The 27865-nt window shown below is 37.4% G+C and overlaps 1 protein-coding gene across 1 annotated transcript in view; it reads left to right on the top strand.

Moving 5' to 3' along the window:
• The window catches only part of cdk17 (cyclin-dependent kinase 17), a 206036-nt gene that overhangs the window by 97880 nt on the left and 80291 nt on the right, over window positions 1-27865 (top strand). The window contains exon 3 of the mRNA XM_028813614.2: window positions 20311-20460. Coding sequence (XP_028669447.1) covers window positions 20334-20460 — 127 coding nt within the window. The 5' untranslated portion in view covers window positions 20311-20333. The remainder of the gene's footprint in view (window positions 1-20310; window positions 20461-27865) is intronic.

Here is a 27865-nt window from a genome sequence, read left to right as displayed (position 1 = left end):
TGATAGGAATGAAAGCATGTTATTAAACATGGGAACACGGTGGCGCAGTGATTGTTCATATCTCATGCAAGAGGCTTGCTGCACCATGTGCGACCTTCGATGAAATAATTTATTACAGAAGTACTGTCTCTTTCAAACGTACTAACCTCCAATTCCTGTCCTCACTTTTCTTTCTCCAAATACCCAATCGTCACACAATCAGCTCTGTAATAGACGTTAAGCCATCTGTAAGCTTAGAATGCCGATTCTTCAAAACTTTTAAGGAACACTGAAATATCTTCGTAGTACATGTTTAATTATTCTAACCTTCTATCCTTCCAGTGTTGCGTCAGCACCAGCAATAACACAGCGCAAGGCAGGAGCTATCCGTGAACTAGCTAGCGCTGCGGCACCGTGTCTTCACATGTTTAATTATTAACAATACAGATTATTTAAATGGAAGTTAAAGTTTTATCTGTATACTATAAGCAACATATTTTGCTGCATTTCATCTTAAAAATGATATCGTCATCATACGCGCTTTATAAAGTGGCACAGGTTGTGCAATATTATAACTGTAGTGCAAGTGAGGTAATTGTACTTATAAGTACAAACAGTTCTACAAGGAGCACTTGATGGACTGATTGAGTGCGTTTATAGTTCTTGGGATGAAACTGTTTCTGAAACGCGAGGTCCGTACAGGAAAGGCTTTGATGCGTTGTGGCTGAGGTAGTGTGTGCTTGAAACTGTATACCGATAATTCTCTTTCAGATCAGCTGCTGCTGTGATTCCCCAGTCAGATACAGTGATATAAATACTCCGAGTGGTGCAGTGAGAGTAATATGGAAAAAGATGATCCGCTGTGGCAACCCTTAACAAGGAGCAGCTGAAAGAAGAAGAAGATGCAGTGAGCGTAACAACGCTAAAGCAGTTATGGTATTTGGAATACTATGGCTATTCCCTGGACCATTATATTGCTACAGGTTAATTACAATCAGATGCATTACACTAATAAACAATATGCAGTTAATTTCAGTGTATCTATAAAGCCGCGTCAGGAATGTGGGTCTAAGAAAGAAAGGGTAACCACACAGGAACAGTAGCACTGCTTTGACGCTGGGTGCCACCAGTCTGCAAAACCGAGCGGAGAAATTGCGTATGCCAGGGTATGAGGTACCATGGAAATGTGCGTGGCTTTACGCCAAGTTTAGGTTTTATACATCGCGATTTGAGCATGGAAACGTTCGTACGCAACATTTCTGTGCATACGCACCGTTTATACATGAGGCCCTAGGTTTGCAGACCAAATACTCTGTGTTGAAACTTAGTACACTTGGGAAAATAATAAAAGCAATACAATGGGTGGTGGGGTCACGGAGAGCTGTGAGAAGTCACACAGAAGTAGCATAAAACAGGGATTTCTAAAATGTCCCTATGAACCTGCACCATCATTGGCAACTGAGCTTCACTTTTTAAGGACTGAATGTCTTACCAAAGTGGTACTCATTCCCAGAATACCAGGCAGAAGATTCTGAAATAAACCACAGTAAGTGAAAGGATGACGCTTGTAATCCCAGCACACGTGTGGTGGACAAGCTCTTCTGAAAAGCTCTATTAAATTCAGTTAACTTTATCTAACCATTCATTTTCAGTTTCACCCACTTTATCTACTGTAATAGATTTAGGCACCTCACACCTCTAATCATACATGGATGTGTTTAAGAAATGATTACCTTGATTTTTTTTTTACGTTTTACAGTCTTTGTTTTATTCGGCCTATAGGAGGAACTTCTCATTTGTTAGGACTTAGAGGTATTCATAATTTCAGCAGGTGATTTTAATAAACAGTCAAGTGAAATTTTAGGTATCCAAAATGAATATTTTGACTAGTCAAAAATGAAATTAGTTGGTTAAATTAAAAGGTACCCAAAATGTAATTGTATATATATCTAAAATGCAATTGTAATTAGTCCAAAAGTAATTTTAGATATCCACAATTTGAATTGTGACTTGTGAAAATGTAGATAATCTATAGCAGGAATTAATAATGCTAAATGCTTTATGTTCAATATTGTAAAAATAGGAGTGAATTGCTCCTTGTCACTTGTCACATAAATCCTAAAGCCCCACCGAGCTCAAGCTGAGCTTTTGATCAAGTGGTGGGATGGGGGGATGACTTAATTAATTGTGGGGCATCTTTTCATTTGTTATTCTTTAGCAATTTAAAACTAAACTGTTGACATTCGGAGTGCATTTTATCTTACAATACAGCACACTGATACGTGTATGTAAAATTTGTTTGATTGTGTATCAGGTAAACATAATAAGAGTTTTCCACACTTAAAAAAAAATTCGGAGCCATTTAAAATCGGTTAATCTTTTCTTGTGTTGCACATTGTAAGGTTCAGTATGAATAATTTACCGTGTCTCATTTTCCTCAATGTACTAGTGCAGGATTATGGTCCACGGAGAACGGTAACATTATATGCTTGCTGGAACTCACACTTGTCCCCTAAGATACCTTTCAGCTTTCTTTCCTGCTTGTTAAAGCTGTTAATGTTGTGTAATATTTTTTTTTTCTTCTTGATAAGTAGAAACAAATGAACTATTTCTGAGTTAAGAGTTCTCTGTGCTGCACAGCTACCATACACCTCATGGGAAAATTCACTGTCAGCTCTCTAAAGCGTCACTACTGCTGCAGAGAGTGAAGCTGTACTGTCAGTTGTGAATATGATGAACAACGCTGATGAGCTTATTGGTTTTCACTGGATTTTCATGTAAAATAGAACGTATTTTAAAACAGTGTTAAATAGTTTTAATGTCTCAAGTAATCCGTTTTAGGTTGTAATGGTTAGAGCACATTCCAACTGCATCAGGCAGGACGCCAGTCCATTTTGTGCAGGCTCAAGCAAGCAGCCACACTCTCTCTTTAGGGTCGATTTTAGAGTCTCTTGCTAATCGAACATGCATGTTGTTGAGGTGTGTGAAGAAACGTAAGATTCCCAATGCAGGTCCGGTCTCCTGAGTGTGTGTTGTAGGTTCTGGCTGCTGTGAATACCATCAACATCACTTGGAATACATTGGCCACCACTCAACATTTTATGTATTTACCACTCAGTGTTTTATTTATTTATTGTCCTTGCCTTGCCTCCATACTCTTTCAACTCATCGGTAGTCTTTAAACCAGAAGTTTCAAGGTTTGCATTTGTTTAAAGGTAAAGAATGTTATCGCTCGTTCAGCCAACAAATAATTCAGCAGAAGTGTGTAAAGAAACAGGAGTGGAGCTCCTTTATAATGCATCACTGCGACTGCTCTTTTTATCTTTTGTTTATCAGAAGTTTTCTTTCTTTATTGCTTTCATTCTAGTCAGTCATTCTGGTATGTAACAACATTTATTTATTTAATTAACTCAGCTTCTCTAAAAAATTAATAAAGTGCTTTCTGTTTATCAGTCATTCATTTCTATATATTTATGTTATTTTCTATAGTGACTGGCATTTCTACTTATATTATTTTGTACAGTTCTTTTCATGTCCACGTATTTCTGAATTATTTGGTATAGTGGCTTCCATTTATGTTCAGCTTTCTAAATTATTTTACATAGTACATTTCATTTCTTTTATATAATGCATTTGACTTTTATCTGGGTTTGCTATTTATTTTATATATTGGCTTTAATATTTAACTTAAATTTGACATTGAATTTCATATCTGTCTGCCTGTCTGTCTCATATCAGACACAATGCTTGGATGTTTTTCATTTTTTTCCCAGTAAAATTTATATCAATAGAATCTGTTGCCTAAATATGACAGAATGGTCACAGGAAGGAACACACAAACTCTAATTTCTGTTGAAATACCTAGCACAGAAAAGTGGTAAATGATGTACAGTGAAAGCGTTTCCATGAAATGAAATATCCCCTTAAGTATATAACATCTTGCTGAAATCTTAATAACTGCCTTATAATAATTACAATGTATAGTTTAATCATAGCAATATACAAATCAGCGCCCAAGTAGTTGCCTCATATTTTTGATCCTGAAGTGTACCAATAATCTGTACTGTCATTTTCTTACTTTGTGAAAGTAAAGACGTCTGTTCCTTGTTCCTGCGGCGCTCACAGGGCTCCGTCTTTTGCCTTCCCAACCCGTTCCACCGACAGTTAATTGAAATGTGAAGCAGTTGGAAGTCCTGTGGGTGAGGTTTGTGCGCGTGCCTCAGTTGATGTACTGTAGTTTGATTTCCACTTAGATTTAAATTACTTATACTTGATTCAGTTGTCTTTGTTCCCTTCTGATACTTAAGTGTTGGCCTTTCAATTCCCCTGAAGGCCATTTCCTATTCAGTTGTCAGAGAATGTAATGATTCCTGGTTTAGTTGTTGTAAACCAATTTATGTCCTGATATATGAAACAGGTTCCATCAGAGTGTCAAATTGTAATTTATTCTCGGGTGGTAAACTCATAATACTGTGGTACATACGTGCAATTTGCAAATGGGATGCTGTATTAGATTGATGACACTGCAGAATGCATTTACTTACTTTAGTACCTCTTGTATGCTCACCCATCTCTTTCAGTATACTTAAAAACCTTGTATGAAATAAAACATAAATTCAGTCCTCAGTAGGATGATAAGATCTAGTAATTCTGTGTTATAGGGCTGGGGGAAAAAATGATCAAAATGATTATTGAATACTTTAAACTAAACGTTTTTAGTTTAGAGGACTGCATGGGACAGATTTTTTTTTTTTTTTAAAGAGCTGTTAAGGTTTCATTCTCCCACGTGCTTAAACACTTGGCTCAGCATCAACATTGACGTTTGCCTCCTTGAACTATGGGTGGCTTGTGCACGACTTGCTGGACTTCAGCTGAAATAGTGTCCACGCCAGTTCAGTAAAGGGCTGAGTTGGAAACTGTTATCATAAGGTTAAATATCCTGACCAAGAAAATGCAAACATTTGTTTTTGTTGTTTGCCCAAGTCGCCTGTCTTTTTGTGCTTATTTTCACAGCGGCTCACGAGCTTCTTGCATGCTTCATCTTAAACAGATAGTCTAGCATCCTTTGGCTGATATTGCTTTTTTATTTTTGTGACACTTAAATAGCTATTTTAAGATCCTTTTCAAAGTCAGGGGCATTTTATCGGTCTTGTAGCGTGGTCCTCATTTCACTGCACCATGTGCATCTAGTTCCTGCATTGGCGCAGAGACCATTCATAACAGTGGTCTGTAGTTTAAAAATGTTGTTTAACTTATATGTATCAAATGGAAAAAAAAAACACACACACTCAAATTATTATACCCAGGTATCTTTTTCGAGTTCTGTGAGAAGACAGGTCTCTGCTTCTTCAGTCAACCTTTCAGTCCGCTAGTTCTGACTATGACATTTTATCATTGCGCACACACAGCCAAAGAGGTAAGGGGCAAAAACATCGATGCCTGTTATTGTGGAGGTCCCCCTCGTGCTGCCAAAACAGCTCTGACCCGTCGAAGCATGGACTCTGAAGGTGTCCTGTGGTATCTGGCTCAAAGATGTTAGCTGCAGATCCTTTAAGTCAGGGGTGGGCAACTAATTGTATGGGGGGCCACATGAGAAAACCAGCTTGTTGAGGAGGGTGAACACATTCTGTCAACTGTTACATTACAGTAAACATGTTATATTTCTTTTTTTCACCATAATAAAATGAATGTAGACCACGTATTCACAAATTTTGTTTGATTTATTGAACAGTGGAACATGTGCACACTATAGCAGGGTTTCTAACTCAATCTACAATTCCAAAAAAAAAGAAACAAAATAAGAAATACACTTTACTGCGTTAATCTTCTTCTACGCGGTGGTGTGCTGGGGAGTCAGCATTAAGAAACGACGCCTCACGCAAGGACAAACTGGTGAGGAAGGCAGGCTCTATTGTTGGCATGGAGCTGGACAGCTTGACATCTGTGGCAGAGCGACGGGCGCTCAGCAGGATCCTATCAATAATGGAGAATCCACTGCATCCACTAAATAGTATCATCTCCAGACAGAAGAGCAGCTTCAGCGACAGAGTGCTGTCACCGTCCTGCTCCACTGACAGACTGAGGAGATCGTTCCTCCCCCACACTATGCGACTCTTCAATTCCACCCGGGGGGGTGGGGGGGGGGGGTAAACGTTAACATTATATAAAGTTATTGTCTGTTTTTACCTACATTGTTATCAATCTTTAATTTAATATTGTTTTTTGTATCAGTAAGGTGCTGCTGGAGTATGTGAATTTCCCCTTGGGATTAATAAAGTATCTATCTATCTATCTATCTATCTATCTATCTATCTATCTATCTATCTATCTATCTATCTATCTATCTATCTATCTATCTATCTATCTATCTATCTATCTATCTATCTATCTACTGATAAAGTATTTTATTGTCTCTCTGCCTTTCACAACTTAGTGGGGAGAATGAAGTCTTTGATGAGCTACAACTAGTGCACTGGTGTAATTCCTGATGTTGCTATTTGCAGTACAGCAGACATATGGTCATCGCTGAGAGAAAGATCTGTACCTGGATTTGTTGAATTTCATTACTGAGAATGTCAGTTCACATATGTATGTTGATCCAAAGAGGAGAAGAGTATTTGGGGCTAGTCTTCTCAAGTGGGGGAAATTCTCCTTTTTGAAAGAATTGTACAATGTCAGTAATGGCACTGACTTAAAGTGCCAGCAATGCATTAGACTGCAAGTCTATAAGTTCAAGTTGTACCTCACTGGGCACACTGTCCACATCACATTTCAGTTTAAACTGCTTTGAAGTCTTCATATTGCCTGGAAAACTCACGATGCAGTGCCCAGACCGTGGCTGCATATCTGTTAAGCTAATCAGCAGATAGTTGAGTGTGTGTCAATGTGTTCCTCTCTACTTGTTGAGAGAGAAGCAGCAGCTTCCTCATGAAAGCTTTGACTAGGCTCTGCATATCACGTGCACAAAGTCCTTTGCCTTGCAATTTTGGATTCGCTTCATTCCTAAGTGCAACAAATGCTAAATCTGATAGCCACTCAGTGCTGCTTAGTTCAGTTCAGGGATCGGTTGGTTTTCCTTTCATTTTCAGATCCCAGACCTGTTAGAGCACTTTGCCCGAGCTTAGCCACCTGACAGCTATGTGGTAGCCCAGATCAGTGTGATCAGTCTCATGCTCCTCCAACAACAGTGTAACTAACTGTCTGTTATTTAATGCCCTAGCCCTGATGAAATTTACAGTACTTATTACAACATCAACCACATGATTAATTTTCAGCACTTCTTGCTGAATAATACAATATAAAAATATATTTTGGGCTGGTTTAATCTCAGCCACTTTTTCATGCATACTTTCCGATATTTTTTTATCTGTCAAATTAGGAAACCATCAATTGTCGAACAAACCAACTTTTCCCATTGCAGTCCTAAGTTTTGCATGCATGTAACTGGTTTCAGTAAATAGGTCCTTACAGGTTGTTGTCCCTTTCACTAACTCCATAAAAGCCTACAGTTCCTTTGCTCTTTCAAAGTCTTTTGTTATTCCTTTCACAAAAATCAGCATCTGCGCTGTGTCACAAACATCACAGCTCTCATCCAAGGCTAAGGAGAAGAAGTCAACATTTTCCACTGCGTTTCAGCTATAGCACCAGATTCCATGCAATGTCCTCAGTCCATCTTGTAACCGTTCACCGTGAGAGGTACAGATGTTTAAATGCATCAGTCTTCTCTGGGCAGAGGATTGATGCTGACTCCAATAAGCACTCTTTAACAAATTCTCCATTGGAAAATGGTCTGCTTCTTTTGGCAGTTTTGTAAGGTAATGTATAACATGTTTTACTATTCCTTTCTTTGCTGTATGAAGCTTTATAAAAAGACTTTGCTATTTTTGCAGTTTAGGTAACAATTCATCTTCTTCTCTTCAGATAAATTTCTGTATTTTTCGGCATGCTTGGTCAGTTTTCCACATCAAGTTTTTGTTTTTTACTGCTCATTTTTGTATGACTCTTTACACAAATGCAGGCGGGACACAGATTAACAACAGGTGTTGTCTTCCTTTATTCAATATAATATGAACAATCTCTGTATCACCCCTTTCTTTGATGCAATCTCCTGCAGTTTTCTTCTTTTATGTCCTATCCTTCCTGATACAATCTCCTGCAATTTCCCATACATATCAATTTTGATCGGCGTCTGCATGGTCACATCTAGCTATGATGCAGACTGACACAACCAGGCAAGTACTTGCTGTCTGCATCTTCCACGGACCAGACAGGACCTGACACTTTTCTCTCATGGCCATCATTAAGTTTTTCATCAATTTGTGCTGTTGTAGCTCTTCTGAAGGATTGGATCAGACGGGCTAGCCTTCACTCTCCACATGCATCATTGAGCCTTGGGCGCCCATGATTCTGTCGCTGGTTCACCGCTGGGAACACCACCCCCCGACCCCCCACTCCGACCTGCCGTTGAGGAGATACTCTGACCCAACCCTCTGATGCCTTACAGATACTCCAACTGTCACCTTCTAGAACTGACTGTTCACTTGCTGCCTAATATATACCCCACCATGGCAGATGCCATTGTGTCATCAGTGTTATTCACTTCTCCTGTCAGTGGTCTTAATGTTGGGGCTGTTTGGTGTATGTCATATGTGATGTGAAGGCTGAGTACTTCGGCATACTAGGTAGTCAGTAGGCAAGCTAGTGCACATTCTAACATTTTGGAACAGCGATCCTCATGAACAGAGAAGGCAATGGAAAAAGTCTCAAGGGTTCTTGTTCTTCTTCTTCTTGATATCATTATTATCCATCCATCCATTGTCCAACCCGCTATATCCTAACTACAGGGTCACGGGGGTCTGCTGGAGCCAATCCCAGCCAACACAGGGCACAAGGCAGGAAACAAACCCCGGGCAGGGCGCCAGCCCACCACAGGGCGCACACACACACACACCCACACACCAAGCACACACTAGGGACAATTTTGGATCGCCAATTCCAAGTCGTGGGAAGGATACTGGAGCACCTGGAGGAAACCCACGCAGACACGGGGAGAACATGCAAACACCACGCAGGGAGGATCTGGGAGGCGAACCCAGGTCTCCTAACTACGAGGCAGCAGCGCTACCCACTGCGCCACTGTGCCGCCCCAAAAAAAAAAATATCGTTTATATTTTAATAATGGCGCTTTATGTACATGCTGCACCTCACTATTTACAGGAACTTTTAGGTTTACAATTATGTAAATATATGAATATTATAAACTTTTATATTCAGATGTGTGTTAATTTTCATTTATTTGCTTAAAATAAGACAGAAGCCTTGGTTAATTCTAATGACACTTTGTGCATTCTCTTGAGGATTGTATTTAATTTAAAATCTTTCAGTTTTAGAGTACCTAAAGCTTTATTTACAGCATACTGCAATAATTATCAGTGTCATCCAAAATTGTATTGTTTTCCTTATGTTAACTGTATTTGGCCATCTCACCCACGCCAGTGAACTCTCACATGACCCTTTCCCAGAGTGTCTCTTTTAGCCAAATGGTGCCAGTGCATCCCTGCCAGCAGTTCTCTCCTCAGATTGTGCTTTCAGGACAGATGGGGTCATCATATCCTGGCACAGAATTGTCCCAATGTCAGGGATAGTTGGTGCACTGATATTTCTAGACAAACATCTGTAAATAAAAAGAAACTTATTGTTCACTATATAAGGCTATGATGCAACCTTTTTACTGTTTACATTTGATTTAATGACTTATTTAATTTTTGTTTTAGGTGTCTGATACGACTTTGTTAAATTTGCTACCCTGAAGCCTACGAAATGTTTTGTAACCTGCTTAAATTCTTGTAATTGTTACTGCAATTGCCAACAAGTCTTCAATACCTATTTCATTTTTAGTCATTAATATTAAATTCTCATAATACATAATAAGGTATTATTATATTACACCTTAATAATAAGCCTTTTGTTTGCTCTGGGTTCAAAATGCTATTTATACTTAAAAACTGAGCATCAGGTAATGAATGTAATAATTGTAGGTAATTATCAATAATCAATATATGATTTGGAAAAATATATTGTGATAACATTTTTGGCCATATTGCCCAATCCTACTCTCTTTTTATTCTATAGCCTCAGTTCTTCATAGTAGCATTAGTCTTGCTTTATATTTAATTGAGTTCACGGTTGTGGCGGGCCAGTGCCTTTTACTAGCAGAATTTGGTTCAAGGCAGTAAACAGCCTTTGTCAGGGAGGGTGCCAGTCCATCACTGGCCCCACGCTCACATACAGACATGCCTACTTTTATACTGGGGATGGGATGGCCTCTGCAATTAACCTAACCTGAAAGTCTTTAGAAAAGTAGAAGATACACAGGAAAGTACAATAGTAATTGTCTCGTGTACACCTTAGTAGAAAAGTTTTATTCAGAGTTAGAAGTTCATTAGATGTTCCGCCTAAAAGCAAAACATACTGTAAGTCACATTCACTTATAAAAGATTAGCGAACACATATTACTTACAAATTTTGGTTTTTTTCTTAAATAGTTCATTATCTTGTATGAAATAAATGTAATGTTTAATGTTGATTTCCTGAAAATAAAAGGGATTAAAAGATAGCAAGATTAACACAGCAATGTTTTTCAGTTTCATTATTAATGTTTAGACAATGGGTTCTTTAAAGGTGATTAAGCACAAAAAGCGATTTACAAATAGTTAACATATGATGTATTGACAATAGCAACTAAGATCAAAGCATTGATAGCGATAGGCAGTTGTAAATACTAATGTGTCCTGTCCTGTCCAGGGCTGCTGGGATAGATTCTGGTTCACAGTAACCTTACAATTCAGTGCATTTTACATGCATTTTAATAACCTGGTTATTTGCAGAAACCTGGTTTCTAAAATGCTATGTAAAAAAAACTTGGTTATTGGTCTTTGAGAAACTGGTTAACAAATGCAGATTTCTCTGCAAGTAACCTGATTATTTGGCCATGTAAACCCGGGTTACTGTTAAGGATTTCGTTATCTGTACATATCTGTAACACTCTAACTTAACTTCGTACGTGCTGTCGGCAGCCACACGCAGAAGATGGTGAATGAATCCATAAGATAAATTTCCTTAGGAAAATGCTTGGGTGATCACATTATTTCTTCTTCTAGTTAAAATAATCTGTCCTGTTATTTCAGAAAATCACTAAATTTATATTGATGAGCTGAAAGTACCGTGCTAACTCAGCAGCACAATCTCAAGAACGGCAGGGTAATGTGTAAAATGTAATGTGCGTTAAGTAGTCTGTTTACTTTTTAGAGTATCCTAATGCAAAATTTATTTTATTGAAGTAAAAAGACCTGCGTTGTTGTTTTTGCAGCAGCACTGGGTGTAAGGCGAGTAGCACACATACTGTTGTGTCAATCCTTTGCAGAGCTCAGTCGCACATCCAAGCTGAAAAAAGTGTACTGCTTACAGTCAGGTAACAGAAACATGTTAATAAAGTGTCAGTTTGACTAAACATATTTATTAAACTTAAAAAAATGATCACAAGCTTCTTGCTTGTTTTTGGATTCATGGTGGCTGATGATGATATTTAATTCTTTTTTTGCACACTTTAATGAGGTCTGAGTGTTTTGCCAAAGGAGAACACCAAAAGATTACTAACGCACTAAACACAGACATTTAGGAAACCAGGTTTCTGCCTTAATTGGATTAATTCACTTACCCCAGTTATGTTTGTGTTTGTAAATGCACTGGAGAGTGTTAAGAAGATGAAAGGATTTAATTGACTATTTAGCCTCAAAATAAAAATGATATTTTTAGTTTAGTCAAGCTAGAGCGTTTCATTTTTCTGTGTTGAAGACTATTGCATCTTCAGTATCAATTTTTAGTAATCTGTTCATTTAGCCATCAGAAACTACAAACTAAAACAAACAGCTTGCCCCTGAAACACTTTGTCACACTTTAGCTTGGGATTCTTCTATTGCATCATACCAAGTTTTTGTTTGAATGGTCGCGACGACTTGGTCGTTATTGTTTTTGGTTTTATTTCTATTTTAAGTCCCTGAACCTTCTGATTATGGTGTTTTTTTCTGGTTCAGAAATAGACTCCTCGTTTTATGTCTGAATGTCTTTGCCCTCTAAATAAACATCTCATGAGTCTTTTAAATTGTTGAATCTACAAAAAACAAAATTCTACAGTATCTTAGAAGGCTGGAACTTATAAAATATGTTATAACCAAAATTTTGTTACCATACTATTCTCAAATATGCTTGATTCAAAATTTTGTTACCATGCATTTTGCAAATATGCTTAATCCAGTTCAGGGTGTCATGGAAGTGAAGCCTCGTGTGGCAGCATTGGGTGCCGCATTGTACAGTGTGCCAGTTGGTTACAGGGCCCGTTCACACACACACACTCTAGAGCCAGTTTAGAGTTGTCAGTTAAATGAACCTGTAAGTAAGACAAATGACATATGTAATTTAGCATTTTTCCATTAAAGAAACATATGAGAATCAGTTTGTGCATGAATACTCACACCGATCTAGAAAAAATAATGAATTAATTTCATAATGTTTAAATATTTCTATGACAATGTTTTTAGTTAAATGCAATTATTCAAAAAAGGAGCATGTTTAAACATATGGGTCACTTGTTTATGACAGACCTTGAAGCTTGGTTTCATTCAGATAGTTTATTTTCAATGTATGTACATTAATCAAAGTATTAATCTCTCTGTTTTTTCGTACACTTTCATCATTTGAACTGACATGTGAGTACCAGCTGCTGCCTCAAACACATTTTATCTAGCTTACTTTGTAAACAGTTATGTAGTATGTGTGATTGTCTGAAGAAAAAAAAATGGCCTCTTAGTCTTTATAGTGGTTGTGGTGGCTAAAATATACATATTCAGTAGCTTTGCATGTAAACAATTGAAGTCTGCATTGATTTTCTTTGCACATAGCATGGGTAGCATTGGCAAGCTTGGAGAGTCCAGACCATGCAGCTAGCAACAGCTTAATTACATTTAGAATTTTAAGAATGTCAGTATCTGTTGCAGGTGTTTGTTTCAGGAATATCCAAGTAAGCATTCATATGCTCCTAGTAACTGAGGCCAGTAGCATCTGTCTTCAAGCAGGGCAGGAGCCTCTAAAAAACTTTAATTATACTAGGGGGCTCCATCCCCCTGCTCGCTTCACTCACCCACCGCCGAGTTTGGTTAACCGGATATACAATTTAAAGAGATTGTTATTTTCATGGGAATTGTTACACACTCTTTCGATTCTATGTTGCATTGCTTCTCCGTGATCATAAATACACACCTGACCGAATTGTGGTTTCTTCGAAATTAAACTTGTCATCACTTTAATTGTTGTGTGACCACAGATTCTCATAGCGTTGTGTAAATCTATGTTTTGAGCATTGAATGATGCGAACGCGAAAATATTATTGTAGACTTGGATATTTTGCCTGTAGTGTTTGTGGACTTCACTTTCACCAAACAACAAATCTTTTAATTCTGACAGATATGCCTCTTCATTGGGAGGCAACACTATTTATCCCTGATGGCAACACAAATTAGACGATCTACAAGTCTCCGACTGAAACTTTAAAGCCTTACAATATCTACATACTTCGGACATATCACCTATGTCCATATATTCGATCTCTTTTTACTGTTCTGCTATTTCACCGAGTAATAATTTCTGTTTGTTTGTGCTAATGCGATCTTTACTTTTTTTTTTTTTTGATACTTTTGAATTTTACTACTTTCATATTCTTTATTTTGCTCTGCATGTGTATTGCACCAACGTTTTTTTTGAGCCCTTCAAATTCCACTGCTTTCATAATCTCTAACCTGCTCTGCATGTGTATTGCGCCAATGTTTTTGAACATCTTTATGAAGTCTTTTATTTCTGACCCCAACTGGACCTACAAGGTTTTCAATTCCACTTGGTCCGGGCTGCCAAAAGCATTCCAACAACTGAGATGTTAGATGTCCGTGATCTTGTTTTAAAGTCTAGGGACGTCAAAGTGTCTTTCCGAAAAGGTCACGCCTCGACCCAAGATTTTTTTTATATAATAGAGAGATATTAAACTCTTAACTGAGCTTTCAGAAGAGTTTCACACCATCAAAAATTTCTGGACCGCCAACCTCTCGGAAGAAGCCAAACCTTTAACTTGATATCCCGTTATATTTTAGACAACCTTCTTTCAAGTACGCTACAGCTTTCAAGTGTTTTGCAGATGTCTAGTTGGCAGAGCAGCCTGAGGTTGATTGTGAGAATGTACTGAGGAAGATTTCTTCTGTAACGCCCTACTTATGTGTTCTGCTATGTTGCTGTATTAGACTTGCTTCCTGAGGACTGAAATTACCCTGTCCTACCTGAAAATGTCTTGTATTTGAACATTTGAAATAAAGTTTTGGAGTTCAAGCACTCAACAAATGTGTAATTTGGAGTCTGTTGAGCACTATGGAACCAAGAACAGGCACATGTCACGTGTTCATTCATTCATTCATTCATTCCTAACAGTGTTGAGAATCCATTAAGAAGGCTAACAGATTGTTAGATTATATATCATGATGTGTAGAATACAAGTCCAAGGAAGTTATGCTCAAGTTTTATAACACACTGGTGTCTCACTTAGGGTACTGTGTGCAGTCTTTCTCTCCATATTACAAAAAAAGATATAGCAGCACTAGAGAAAATCCAGAGAAAAGCAACTAGGCTGATTTCAGGACTAAGAGGTATGAGCTATGAGGGGAGACCAAAGAAGAGGAACCTTTTCAGTTTAAGCACACAGAGATTAAGAAGTGACAAGATTTAAGTGTTTAAAATTATGACAGATATTAGTACAGTGGATACAAGATGCCACTTTAAATTGAGTTCAACAAGAACATGGGGACACAGCTGGAAAATTGTCAAGGACAGATTTCACACGAGCATTAGAACATTTTTCTTCACACAGAGAACCTTAAACACATGGAATAAATTTCTAAGTAGTAGGGTAGGCAGTAGGACTTTAGGAATCTTTAAATCTCGACTTGATGTTATTTTGAAGAAATTTGTTGGAAATGATTGGCAAGCTTTGTTGAGCTAAATGGCTTGTTCTCATCCAGATGTTTCTCCTGTTCTAATGAAAGACCTTGAAAGAAGCCAAGCTTCAAAGCTAGCAAAATCTCTTGGTATTTCTTTAGCTTCTCCCTCCCTGATGTATAACAGCCATGCTGGTAGGCATTTTGTGCAATGGAAAGGTTTAAAATCTAATTTGATGAACTTCAGTGATGTCATGTTCTACTTCTGTTACTAGCATAATTTTCATTGATTTTAATTTTGACCATGTAAATTATTTGTGCAATTTCTTTATAACTATTTATGATGGCACACTTGTATGTATAATATTTCTGTACTCCTGTGATTCATGCTGGGAGATGTTTATGTGATTGGGTAATAGGCATTATTTGCATGTAACAAAAACTGGAAAGATACATGCATATCTATATGAGTGTTTTAATCATTAGAGCACACTTTACAAGAATGTTACAAAAGACTTTTTTTTCTGTAAGGAATTATAAGCGTACAGATATAGTTGCTCTGCAGTGTGATGCCAAGTTAAGTATCACATTTGAACAAGTGAGAATCCCACATCCTGACTACTGTAATGTTGTTTTAAATTTGGTGTAATTATTGCACTTGTGCTAAGCCACTGGGAAGTCCTTCTCAGTTCTTATGATAAAGCAAAATTGGTTCTTCCACACCAGGCGAGCTCAGACCAGTAAATCTAATGTTTCACATGCAGCTACCTCTGTCACTAACAGATGGCTCCCTTGGTTTCCATGGAGCTAATTAAAACCTTCAGACAAGCATTGCTGACGATATTTAAAAAAGGAAACGGAAATGAGGGGCTGCCACCCAGATATGCTCATTAACTGCAGTGTAAGTATATGGCTCATTCCTAGGCTTGTTAGAGTTGAAGGATGTCTGGTCCTGGGAAGAGCACTGTGAGTGAGTCAGGCTTTTTGAGAATGGCAAATTGTTCCTTTTTAAAAGTGTTTGTTGTATCACATGTTAAAAGTTAATAAGGTGTACTGTAACTGGACACTATGTGTGCTTAGTTTTAGTTTAAGAAGTATGTTGTTTTCAAGGGGTTGTGGGTATGGCATATAGTGAGTGGGCCCTAATGTTTTTATATCTTCAGATTTCATTCAAAAAAGTATCTGCAGTGCTGTTCATGGTAACCCAAAAATAATGGCTTTAAAAAGTATTTTCAGTGCTGTGGCTGACGCCTGCAAATGCAGCATGTAGAACATTTGACATATGTTTTTAGGCAGTTGACTTCTAGTTCCATTAGAAAATTGTATGTTAATACAGAATTAATTGTAATAAAGTCAATGGTTTTAAACTTATTTGTCCAAAAATAAATCTACAGCATTAAAAATCGTGTGTGTGTGTGTGTGTGGATATATATATATATATTTAATATATAATATATAGTTATGCATAGTTGTGTAACTTTTAAACCATTTGTTTCTAGCTTTTGTACACCTTATATGTAGCCTCATGACATTCAAAAACAATTGTCTGCATGTTTTATACAGTACATAATACTGTGAATATCAGCAGCACAGTAATAGCATCAGGTTAGAAAACTGAGTGTTAGTTTGCTGACATACTGACCCTGCTGGCGTTCCTGTCTCACAGCACTTGAAATCTGCTTTGATTCCTGGCTGAGCTCTGCGTGGGTTTTGTGTGTTTTCCCTGTGGTTATGTGTGTGTAAGCTTTTCACAAAGACTTCATTTTGCTCCTGTCGGATTTGAAAAGTCGTGTGGTATGAGTAAGTGTTCAATGTTTGGCAAGCGTCTTGTCCAGGGCTGATTAAGGATATGTACACAGTGATGAGCTATTGTCCTGTTTTAAGTATTGTTTCTGGCCAAAATCCTTTTTTGGGATAGATAGATAGATAGATAGATAGATAGATAGATAGATAGATAGATAGATAGATAGATAGATAGATAGATAGATAGATAGATAGATAGATAGATAGATAGATAGATAGATAGATAGATAGATAGATAGATAGATAGTCACTCACTCACTCACTCACTCACTCCCCAAGGGGAAATTCACATACTCCAGCAGCAGCATACTGATAAAAAACAATATTAAATTAAAGAGTGATAACAATGCAGGTATAACAGACAATAACTTTGAATAATGTTAACGTTTACCCCCCCTGGTAGAATTGAAGAGTCGCATAGTGTGGGGGAGGAACGATCTCCTCAGTCTGTCAGTGTAGCAGGACAGTGACAGCAGTCTGTCACTGAAGCTGCTCCTCTGTCTGGAGATGACGCTGTTTAGTGGATGCAGTGGATTCTCCATAATTGACAGGAGCCTGCTGAGCGCCCATCGCTCTGCTACAGATGTCAAACTGTCCAGCTCCGTGCCTACAATAGAGCCTGCCTTCCTCACCAGTTTGTCCAGGCGTGAGGCATCCTTCTTCTTTATGCTGCCTCCCCAGCACACCACCGCGTAGAAGAGGGTGCTCGCCACAACCGTCTGATAGAACATCTGCAGCATCTTATTGCAGATGTTGAAGGACGCCAGCCTTCTAATGAAGTATAGTCGGCTCTGTCCTCTCTTGCACAGAAAATCAGTATTGGCAGTCCAGTCCAATTTATCATCCAGCTGCACTCCCAGGTATTTTATTTATTTTACAGTAGTTTAACATCCTGTGACCTTGTGTTGGATATGGCATCCTCGGAGGTCAGATATATAATTAAAAATGTCATGTTTGATAATTCAGTACAGAAATGGAATGTCTTCAGCTGGTGTTGAAATGCTTCATGCAGATGGTGAGCACTTTGTACAGCTTGTATATTCCTCTAACAAAGCCAAACAAGCCTCTGCAGTAGTGCAGTGCAGTTTTACCATGGGAGAAGATTACCCGAGGCGCTGAGCGATGGAACAAAAGGATAATAAGTGATAGTCTACCCAGTATACTCACAAGTGGCTTATTTCAGATGATAAAGAGCAGCCCGAGATCCACAACTTCACTGTGATACTGCTAGTCAGGCAGACATTAGTCACCAGTCATGGTTGTGTTCCAAATAGTAAGAATTGAAAGTGAAGCTATGGCAGTCTGTTTTAACGAAAATATGCTATTTTTCTAGTTTTGTCTTATAAATGCAGTTTTTGGTGTCTGATTAGGCTGCTTTGTGACACAATAGGTGAATTGTGCTTTAAATATTAAGTTACATGAATAAAACTACCTCCCCAAAATAAATAAAAACCAATAAGTACTACAAGTAGTATTTTGTTTGCCTTTTTTTCTAAGACAGGTGTTAGGTTGCTGTCTCAGACGGTTGTGTCACTGCTCTATGAGACTACTTTCCATGTGGGCTGCAAGAATGTTATCTGGAGAGTCGACGTGTAAATCTTCTGCCCACTGACGCAGAAAACGTGCCTGGTTGTGATTTGTTTTTCAAGTTGAAGGAGGGGTAGTAGCTCCAACACAGCTGGACACAATGCCCTGGGAAATTGCTCACTGGTCGAGGGTTTGTTTCAGGATAACACGGCCTCAAGGTGTTTCCTGTTGCTGATTTGCTTATAATACATATTGTGAAGCATAATTGTAGAATGGGGGGAGGGTTTCATGCTGTTAGAATTATTGCTGTAATTCTTGTTCATAGCTTTCTGAATTTTACTCGGAGGTGTGAGCACTTATTGGTTGCTTGCTTTTTAAGGAAAAGAAACTTTAATACAGGACATTCTACTTCTGTGGCATGAATTTGTTGCATTAATGCTCAATGAATAAGAAGGATGAATCATCAGCCGTTGTGATTCTAGCACTCCAGAAAAATTGTGTTTTAATATACTGTACTGTGTTCAGAGCAGGAATGTCATCTTTGTCCATAAAACACACACACACACATACATAAACTGACTCATAGCTTAAAATTAAAACAAGGAGAAGAGATTACTGTTGTGCATTACACACTTCAGAGAACCACATTATTAATTAAACAGGATGCATTTTGTGCTCAACTGAATCCTGCTGATTTTATAGTGCAACTATCGATAAGTTCAGTTTCTCATATTTGCCTCAGTAAAGGTGATTTTCAACTGTACTGACTAGGCAGACATCAAATACTTAAGGTTGAAACGGTTGTGTTTTGAAATGGAAGAAATGGTCAAGATTTTAAATACATGGAAAAATGTTTTAGCTACTTTAAGCTTCTAGTCTCTAAATCTCTATAAGGGCATATGCATTATGATGCACAACTGTGGCTTTATTGTACATTTGTCCACTCTGGGTTAACTCTTTCCATGCACTTACTACTGAAAAATGCTATTTGTCTCAAGGATTGGTAACTTAGATAATGAAAATAATTTCTGTCTTTTAATATTTGTATTTATTTCATTACCTGTATACTGAAGGGATTGATTTTTAACATGCGTTTCTTAAAAATGTTCTTTCTTATTTGAATTCTGTGATCTTTCTTTGTTTTTTCGTTGTAACCTGTTTAAAATGTCACTGCCAACTCTTAATTACATAAAAAGTGTTTTGAAATGTGATTTAGAGGGTTAGGGGTAGGGTCCTTCCAAATGTTTTATTAAACCAGCGAGTTGATGAATACACACAGTTATAAACAGAAACAACTTAGATGGGAGGACTGCTGGTTTCTTTGTCCTTTTCACCGTATTGCTAATAAGGAGTAACTAAAACAATGTTTATCATGGCAGTGGGTCTAGTTTCTGTATATGACTAAGGTTATGCCAATTTTTAAATGAGCATTTTATTAGAAAAATGTGAACATGACTGCGACCATTTTTGGCCATATGTATTTGTTAATACATTTTAGTATATACCATATACAGACCACCTAGTTATTCACAAGTGCTGGGTGGCATTATTAGCAGTTTAGCCTGTGCCTACCTTGATAGTACTTGAGGGAGCTGTTAAGGCATCAGACTCAATGTCATTCTGAATGAGACTTTTTTGAAGTTATTACATTACATTTGTTAAAATATTGGCCGATCACAATACCATTGCAGTTTTAAGATTGTTAGGCTCCAATATTGTGATTTTTCTCATGGATTTATATCCATGTAGTTTGCCTTTAAAAGTTATTTATTGAGTGTTCTTTGTTCAGCTTTCTTTATGTTTAGTTTTAGTTTCGGCTTATTTTTAAATAGTGCTCTTTCTGTTTATCAGGAATGGAATTTTAGTACAGAGCATTTCATAAAAATACAAATTACAATGAAATATGTATATGCAACTGTATATTTTTCTGGCAACTTTAATTATTGTGCATATTTGTATTTTAAAATTGTAGGTTTCCTGTGAAAGAGGTGCTTAATGGAAAAGATGAAAAAGTTTAAAAGGAGGCTTTCGCTCACGCTGCGTGGAAGTCAGACCATCGATGAGTCCTTGTCAGAGCTAGCAGAGCAGATGACAATTGAAGAAAACAACAGTACGGATAATGGTGAGCCTTTATACTAATGGATTTTGGTTTCCAGACGCTAGAAGGTTGAGGATTTATGTTGGCATCTGATAGTAATTTTATTGACCAAATGCATTTGCTTACGATGATTTGTCTTTGTTGGCACCCACTGTGTAAAAAATCATCTGAAACAATCAGTCATCTTACTGTGTAACCTAACAGTTGTTATTAACAGATATGAGATATACTGACAAGTTAAACCAGTTACCAAACAAAATAGTGACAAGAAAAACCTGCAAAAACATCTGTTTTCCTCAAAGTAGCCATTATCCAGTGTTACATTTCAAGCGGATGCCCATGAGTACAGTCCTTTTTGTTTTTTTCTCCTTGACTTGAGTAATCATTAGACTATTAGCTGCATTTCAACATGTATTCTCAAATAGTCCCTGAGGAGACTCTGTATTCAGCAGTTAATTTATAATCTGCTACAGACGTGCTAGATGATAGAGTATGATGTATTATTCTGTATCAAAGATTGTTTTTATGTGCAACTGATGTGAAGAAGGAATTTCAATATCTACTCCACAAGGCTTTTGTCCCACACTGCTAAAGCAGCCTAAATAAAAGAATTGTAATAAAGCTATGACAGCATGGAATTAATCTATCCATTTTCAATTACAAATCTCAAATTCCAAAAGCAATGAAACTGTATTTTCAGGAAATCCCAATGAAAAATCCAAAATATTAATGTGCATTAAACAGAAAAATTGTTTATGCTGTACTGAAATTGTTAAAATGCTGTTTCTATATTTTTTTCAGAAAATAATCATATAACCTAAATCCATATAAAAACTCTGGGACAAATCTTTCACAGCTAAGTCTCCAAAATGAATTTAGTAGATGGCAGAATTCCTGATGTTTGATAAATTCATATTGTGACGTTCAGCTATCTTAATGCTGGATTTTCAATCCAAGTGTGCCATTTCATGGTTTTCATTTCAAAACAGGTGCATTGTTGCATAAGTGTAATGTCATTGTTTAGTACAGCATTGCATTATTGTTCTTTCCAAATCACAAAAGGCATTCATAGGAAGCAGTTGGACTGCACACTATGTCAAAATTGTAACTGTTTTTGTGTACAGCATGTAGAAGAGGAAGGGTGTCTAATGTTTTATTAATAAATGAATTCCCAGCTTCTCTTTTCAAAGCCAGCAGCCAGTTTGAGAACAGGTCATCCACCTGAAGCTAAGCATGTTTGGGCCCGGCCAGTACTTGGATGGGAAACCATCTAGGAAAAGCTTGGGTTGCTGCTGGAAAAGGTGTTGGTGAGGCCAGCGGGGGCCACTTACCCTGTAGTCTGAATGTGGATCCCAATACCCCAGTGCAGTGATGGGGGCATTGTGGTCTAAATATGCTGTTGTCCATCGAATGCGATGTAAAATCAAAGTCCTGACTCTCAGTGATCATTAAAGATCCCTGGGCACCTTCTGAAAAGAGTAGGGCTAATCCTGATGTCCTGACTAAATTGCCTATCATGGCCTCATCCATTTTGCCCCCCAAATCTTGCCCTGTCTCTAATTGGCTATCCCTCTCAGTACTTCACTACCTAACAGCTAATGTGTAGTAAGCGTACTGGCACAATAAAGGCTGCCATCACATCATCCAGGTGGGTGCTACACATTGGTGGTGGCTGAAGTTGCTTCCCACTGTTTAAGCATTTTGAGTAGTGAGAAAAGCATTATGTAAATGTAATCTATTATTATTAATGACAGTAATTAATGAGACTTTTTGGTAGGCTCCTGCTTTGCTTTTAATTCCTTTTTCCAGTTTAGACTACAATTCCTGGCTGTTAGACTTGTATCAGTGTGTGAAATGCACTCATTTAAAACAATTAATTGATACAATTATTCATAAATGTATTTTACACAGTGCCAAGAGTAGTACTGGTGCTTTATCTAGATTTGGTTCTAGCCTTAAGAAGATAATGCTAGGCGATTGCCAGAATAATAAAATATACTGTATGAACTTAAAAGATGGAGCAAGAAGAGCTGTTCTATTCATTGAGAGGTCTTCATATTTTGTGAAAATCTGATATTTTGTTTCTTCATTTTTGCAAGCTTTTTCAATGAATGGTGTCATAGTTGTCCCTTCGGGTAAGAGAAAACAATTAGGAATTAGGCTGTGACACCAGGTTTGCTTGGATGCTGCTAGCCAAGTTCAAAAGCATTAAAAAGACAGTTTGGCGTTAGACTTGATCTTACAGCTGGTGATGCCAGTAGCGATCTGGTTGATTTCAGAAGGCTGAATGATGTTGAAAAATGTATCTGATTTCTCTGGTGACAAGGGTGGGAGTTACTTTAGCTATAAGCCTGACAGCTAGAAAAACACCAAATATGCAGGTGTATGTCAGATACCATCCTACTACTGCTACAGAGACACAAGAGTTCCTTCTAGAGGCTCCTGGTATCATCATACCACTTAACCTTTGGTTGCTCTTACAGCACTAAGGTTGCTAAACTGCCTACAAACTGCTTACCTTAAAGAGGCAAAACGGCCAGTGCCATCTAATGCACTTCACATTCCTCACTGCTCTGTTTCCACCTGTCAAATACAACATGGTTCCATTTGCAATTTCCTAATTAGTTTTATCTCAATTTTGGCATGATTGCTACTTTCCTTTTCTTTGGAAACATTTCTTATCTTTCCCTATCATGGGTGTCATTGCCCAAAAGATTTGCGCACATAACACCAAATCTGATCATTTGAAAAAACAGAGACTGACTTGGACTTGTTTCAGACAAGAACATTCGTGAGATCTTTGGTGACAAGTTGGTTTAGAATTGGCACGTGCTTGTGACTTTGATTTTTTTGTTCTGATTTATGAAACTGTTGAGAATCCAACTTTACCAACCTGTGCTTGATAGAAGATCGTTCTCTTGATCTGTCACTGTGTTGCAACATCTGCAGCTTTTTTTTTGTTTCAAACAAATGTGGCCACTGCAGCCACAGTTTTGCATGATTAAAAATGCCCTTTCTTCTCATACTTTGCATATTACAAATAAAAATATTAGATTTGAAAATATTTTGGGCTAATTGGATATGAAATACAGTGTAGTGTCCATCACTGTGCAAATTATTTGGTCAGAAACTTAGTTTTTTGATAAATGTATTAATCCTTAGCTTTGTCGCCTGTTCAGATTTGAATTAGAAGTTACAAAGACAGCAGCGGGAAGTTTGTGTATGTTATGAAGCAATGCCTAAAAAACTGTTTTGTTTTTTTTTAATGTTCCCTTACTGTTTTCAGTTTGGCAAATTAAAAGACAAAAGTCAAGCTGTTTGTTTGTCCATAATCTGTTTTTCTAAAAAAAGATAAATTCTGGTTTTTAAATTTGCATTTCAAAAATTAAAATGAAAGGGATAATGTCCTGTTTTGTCAAGTGACCGCCACAGACTTGGTACTTCATTTGTCTCTGAGTAGTACTATCATTTTTGGACAGAGGAAAATATTTATAAATCATAATAGACAGTAGTAAGTGCTGCATAGAGCAGGTTCTGCGCTCTTTTTAAAAACTAAATTCTTTGTTAAAGTTGAGTTTATGCAGTTTGTGTGCCAACGTGAGTGAGGAGTTTTGCCCAGTTTTGTTTTTGTAACCTATTTCTTGGCATAAACTGCCGTTAAAAAGTGTTACTGCTACGCCATTAGAAATAACTTGGGTGTTGAGTAGTCTGTGAAAGAGTGACGTTTCAGTTCATGTTACTTCAGTGCAGCACAACACACTTCATGATGCTGAGCTTATTATTTTAAGAGAGTGTTAAGTGTAATGCCAGCTGAAAATCGCACTTGAAATAATGTGTCCTAATTTCATTCTATAATGCTGTATCACTTTTCTTTGATTATTACACACAAAAGTGCAATATGATCATTTAATAAAAAAATACATACTTTTAGTTTCAAACATAACACTATAAAAATACTCATTAATCATTAACTGTTAAGAACTTTAGCATTTGTTATGTAGTTTCTGTAATTTAAAGTATGTTTTTTTTGGGAATTAAAGCTGAATACTCACCACCACATTTTGATGTCCTGTGGTGTACACGCTCTACCCAGGGACTGGTGGGATTCTTTTCCTTGGTTTAGCATCAAGTGAATTTGCTGGTGTACAGTATAGTTGCTCCATCAGAGAACTGGCACATTTGGAGTGGGACTAGTGAAATTCTAGTTAAGGCCTGGTCTGGCACTTAGTCTTACTATTATTTGGATACGGACTGTGACTTGGTCTTGACTCCCCCCTTAGATGTGGTCCTTACTCAGTCTTGAATTGAAAAAGGTGGTCTTGACTACAGCATTAATCAGAATATACAAGAAGTAAATACAAATAATTTGTTGACATATAAATAATATTAGTATTATATTTATGCATTCTGACTGATGTCGCCAACCTTTTGATATCCAAATCATGGCACTAATGTGGCATACTGTGACAGGGCTGACATTTCCTCAGTGCATGTACAGCTGTGAGATTTCATCTGTCAGTCGTGTTAAGATATAAAAGTGACATCTTTGTTTAGAACAGAGTAACTGTACTTGTGCAGTACACCTCAGAATTGGCCCCTACAAGGGTAGTTTACAAAGCAAATAAGGTGCACCTTTGAGAACGGGGCGATTCTTAGATGATCAGCATACGGTGCTGTTTGCAGTAATATCTGGCCTTCCTTTAACAAGGTAACAGTTGCCAGTCATGCAAACAATCTTTATTATTGTGTATATGTTCTGGGCCACCTTTGCTTTGTGCATGTACTATCTTGAGTCCATGTCCAATGTGCTTGTAACACACATTCTGTGCTTCTGAAAGGGTGCAGTAGGTGTAGCGCTATTATTTCATTATAACTCACAGTAGCCTGGGGCTCATTTGAACTTTCATCTGGTGAAGTCGGAAGGAGGTCACACATCTGGAGTCTGGAGGAGCAATTAAAGACAACACATAATTACACTGTTGATGCAGGATCCAGGAAACACTTCATGATGAAAGAAAACATCACATAAAAGGGTGATGAACTTCACCAATATGCTTGGCAAGTAAAGCACAGTAAGCTGGCAGCAGCCTTCTGGAGCTGCACTTGAGTCACTCCAGACGTCTGAGAGAACAGTCTCTTCCACGTCCAAACTGCCAGCTCCTCTTAGATGTTTTGGTCACAGATATTCTGTTAATGATATAAGTGTAATGTAACTGTATTTAATTTAAAAAGCAGTATAATAATCATTTGCTTTTGAATCTTAGTTTCAGGCAGGCACTGTTGGTAAAGAAAGTTAAGTAATAATCATTTTTTCCAGTGATTCAATAGGAGTTTACTTGTATATTTGGAAATGGGATACAGTTATGATATTAGGGTTGAATAGCTGAACAAAATCAATTTGTTGTAGGTTTATTTGTTTCAATCTGTTGGTAGTGTTAAGTATAATTCCGTCTATTACATCTTTTTTTTTCCTTGAAACATCAACAGTTCATTGTAGGGGCAGCATATTCAATGATAATCAGAAATTGGAGGCAGCAGTAACCTGACGTTGAAGGGTTTAAACAGATCGGTAGCAGCAGCACAAGGGATACAGTCCCGAGCTGAAATACTGTTGTTGCTAAGGCAACGTGTTTTGCTGCTGCATATACGTGGCTAATCATCTTATTTGCAAGGTAAAGAGAGCCAAGAGAATATACAGGGGTACCCTGTATGCTAGGTTTATTAAAGTTTCAAGGAGATATCTGTCATGCATGTTATTGATTTTTGGTATAAGCCTAAGTAGATGTGATTGTTTCCCTGGTAATATAATACAAGCAGTTGTATTTCTAAATTCCTCCTGTTTTCTTGGCTCTCTGAAACATTTGTTAGAGCAGAGACCCCAAGCTTCTGCGGTTATGTGGTGAACACTTTATGTCAGGTCTGACTGTTAGTAACGTAGCACAAGTCTCAGTAGATGCTAGTATGCATGTCCATTTCAGTAAGCGTAGCAACTGTGACCTTCAGCAGGCAGCGATATTTGGAAATCGCCTGTTTGTTGTACTCTACAAGGTAGCAGAGAGAGTAATGAAGAAAATTGTCTAACGAAAGCAAGGGTCAAACCCTGGAGATTGAGAGCATGTACTAATTAACCCCATAATGCCAAGCAAAATCAGGGTCAAAAAGGAAGGGCAAGGTCTGATGCCACTAGATCAAAAGGAACAAAGAGTCAGATAATGCAGTGCAAGAGGGTATTTTAGTCTGCAAACTCGGAGAGTGCACAGCATTTAAGGATGACCCTTTAACCCTTGCGTTGTTAACCCCTATGACCCTGCTTGTGAATACACGGACAGCGTCCTACCAGCCCTTATATTCAACATGTTCTTCCTACATCTCTAATGACTGAAGTAGCATATCTATTGTAAGCCCTCTGTGCTTGAAGCTGGATTAGTTTTGATAAGGGCTCAACCAGCAAAGACATAAGAGTCAAGAAAATGGAAAAAAAGTAATTAAACCCAGTACCAGCCAAATGAAGTCCATATAATGAATAAATGTAAGATTTTAGGGAGCTAGTCACTAACGTCACACCAAATGATTTGTTCAGCTAAACATCATGAATGTCTTTTGGACAACAATAGAATACTGAAGGCTCGGCACACAACCTTCATATCCAACACATCTCGTATTTTCCAAACCAGCCTTATCTATTATAGTAGTAATAGGCTCACCTATCAACAACATATACTGCATATTTACTTTCAGTAGTGGTGTCAACATTTTTTTTTTACTTTATATTTTTTGCAGGCCTTTAAATTACATTATAGCTTTGTCTTCAGATAACAAGACAACTGAACGTTTGTCACTTTATGACCTTATAACACAGGACGTTGGATTTACAGAGTACTGAATGTTTTATAATGTTTTACATCTTTATTGCATTGTTTCATCCTAATATTGCTCTTGTAATGCCCATTAAAACGTTGGGGATGTAAATATTGTACATGATGTGTAACATAAAAGAAGAAAGGACACCTCCAGAGAATGACTATGCAGCGGAGTTCTGTTTTTTCTTTCTGCTTTATTGCAGCTGCAATTTAAATCTTTTTTTACAATTGAGAATTTCTTTCGGTGGTTGGTTATTGTTATTTATTATTTGTTGATATTTTTTTAATTGTGATGTATTATCAATGTTTTTAAAAAATAATTTAACTTTACCGGTTGTCTTTTTTGCAGTAGGCAAAATAGTAATGATCATCATAACCTTTAGGCAATTGATTTAAAAATACAAATGAATTAGCCACAGAAACGTATTTAATTATAAACAGTAAAATACAGTATAATGGAAACAGTCATTTCCCCAAGAGAGTGAAATTTTCCAGAGGAGAAAGTTCTACATGTTTTTACATCCCTGTAAACAAACTTTACTAAATCATTTATGACCTCTATAAATAAC

The sequence above is a fragment of the Erpetoichthys calabaricus genome, chromosome 1, assembly GCF_900747795.2.
Source record: "Erpetoichthys calabaricus chromosome 1, fErpCal1.3, whole genome shotgun sequence".
In the NCBI taxonomy this organism is placed as follows: domain Eukaryota; kingdom Metazoa; phylum Chordata; class Cladistia; order Polypteriformes; family Polypteridae; genus Erpetoichthys; species Erpetoichthys calabaricus.
Note: the sequence above shows the minus strand (reverse complement) of the source record. Positions and strands in the feature narration are given on the sequence as shown.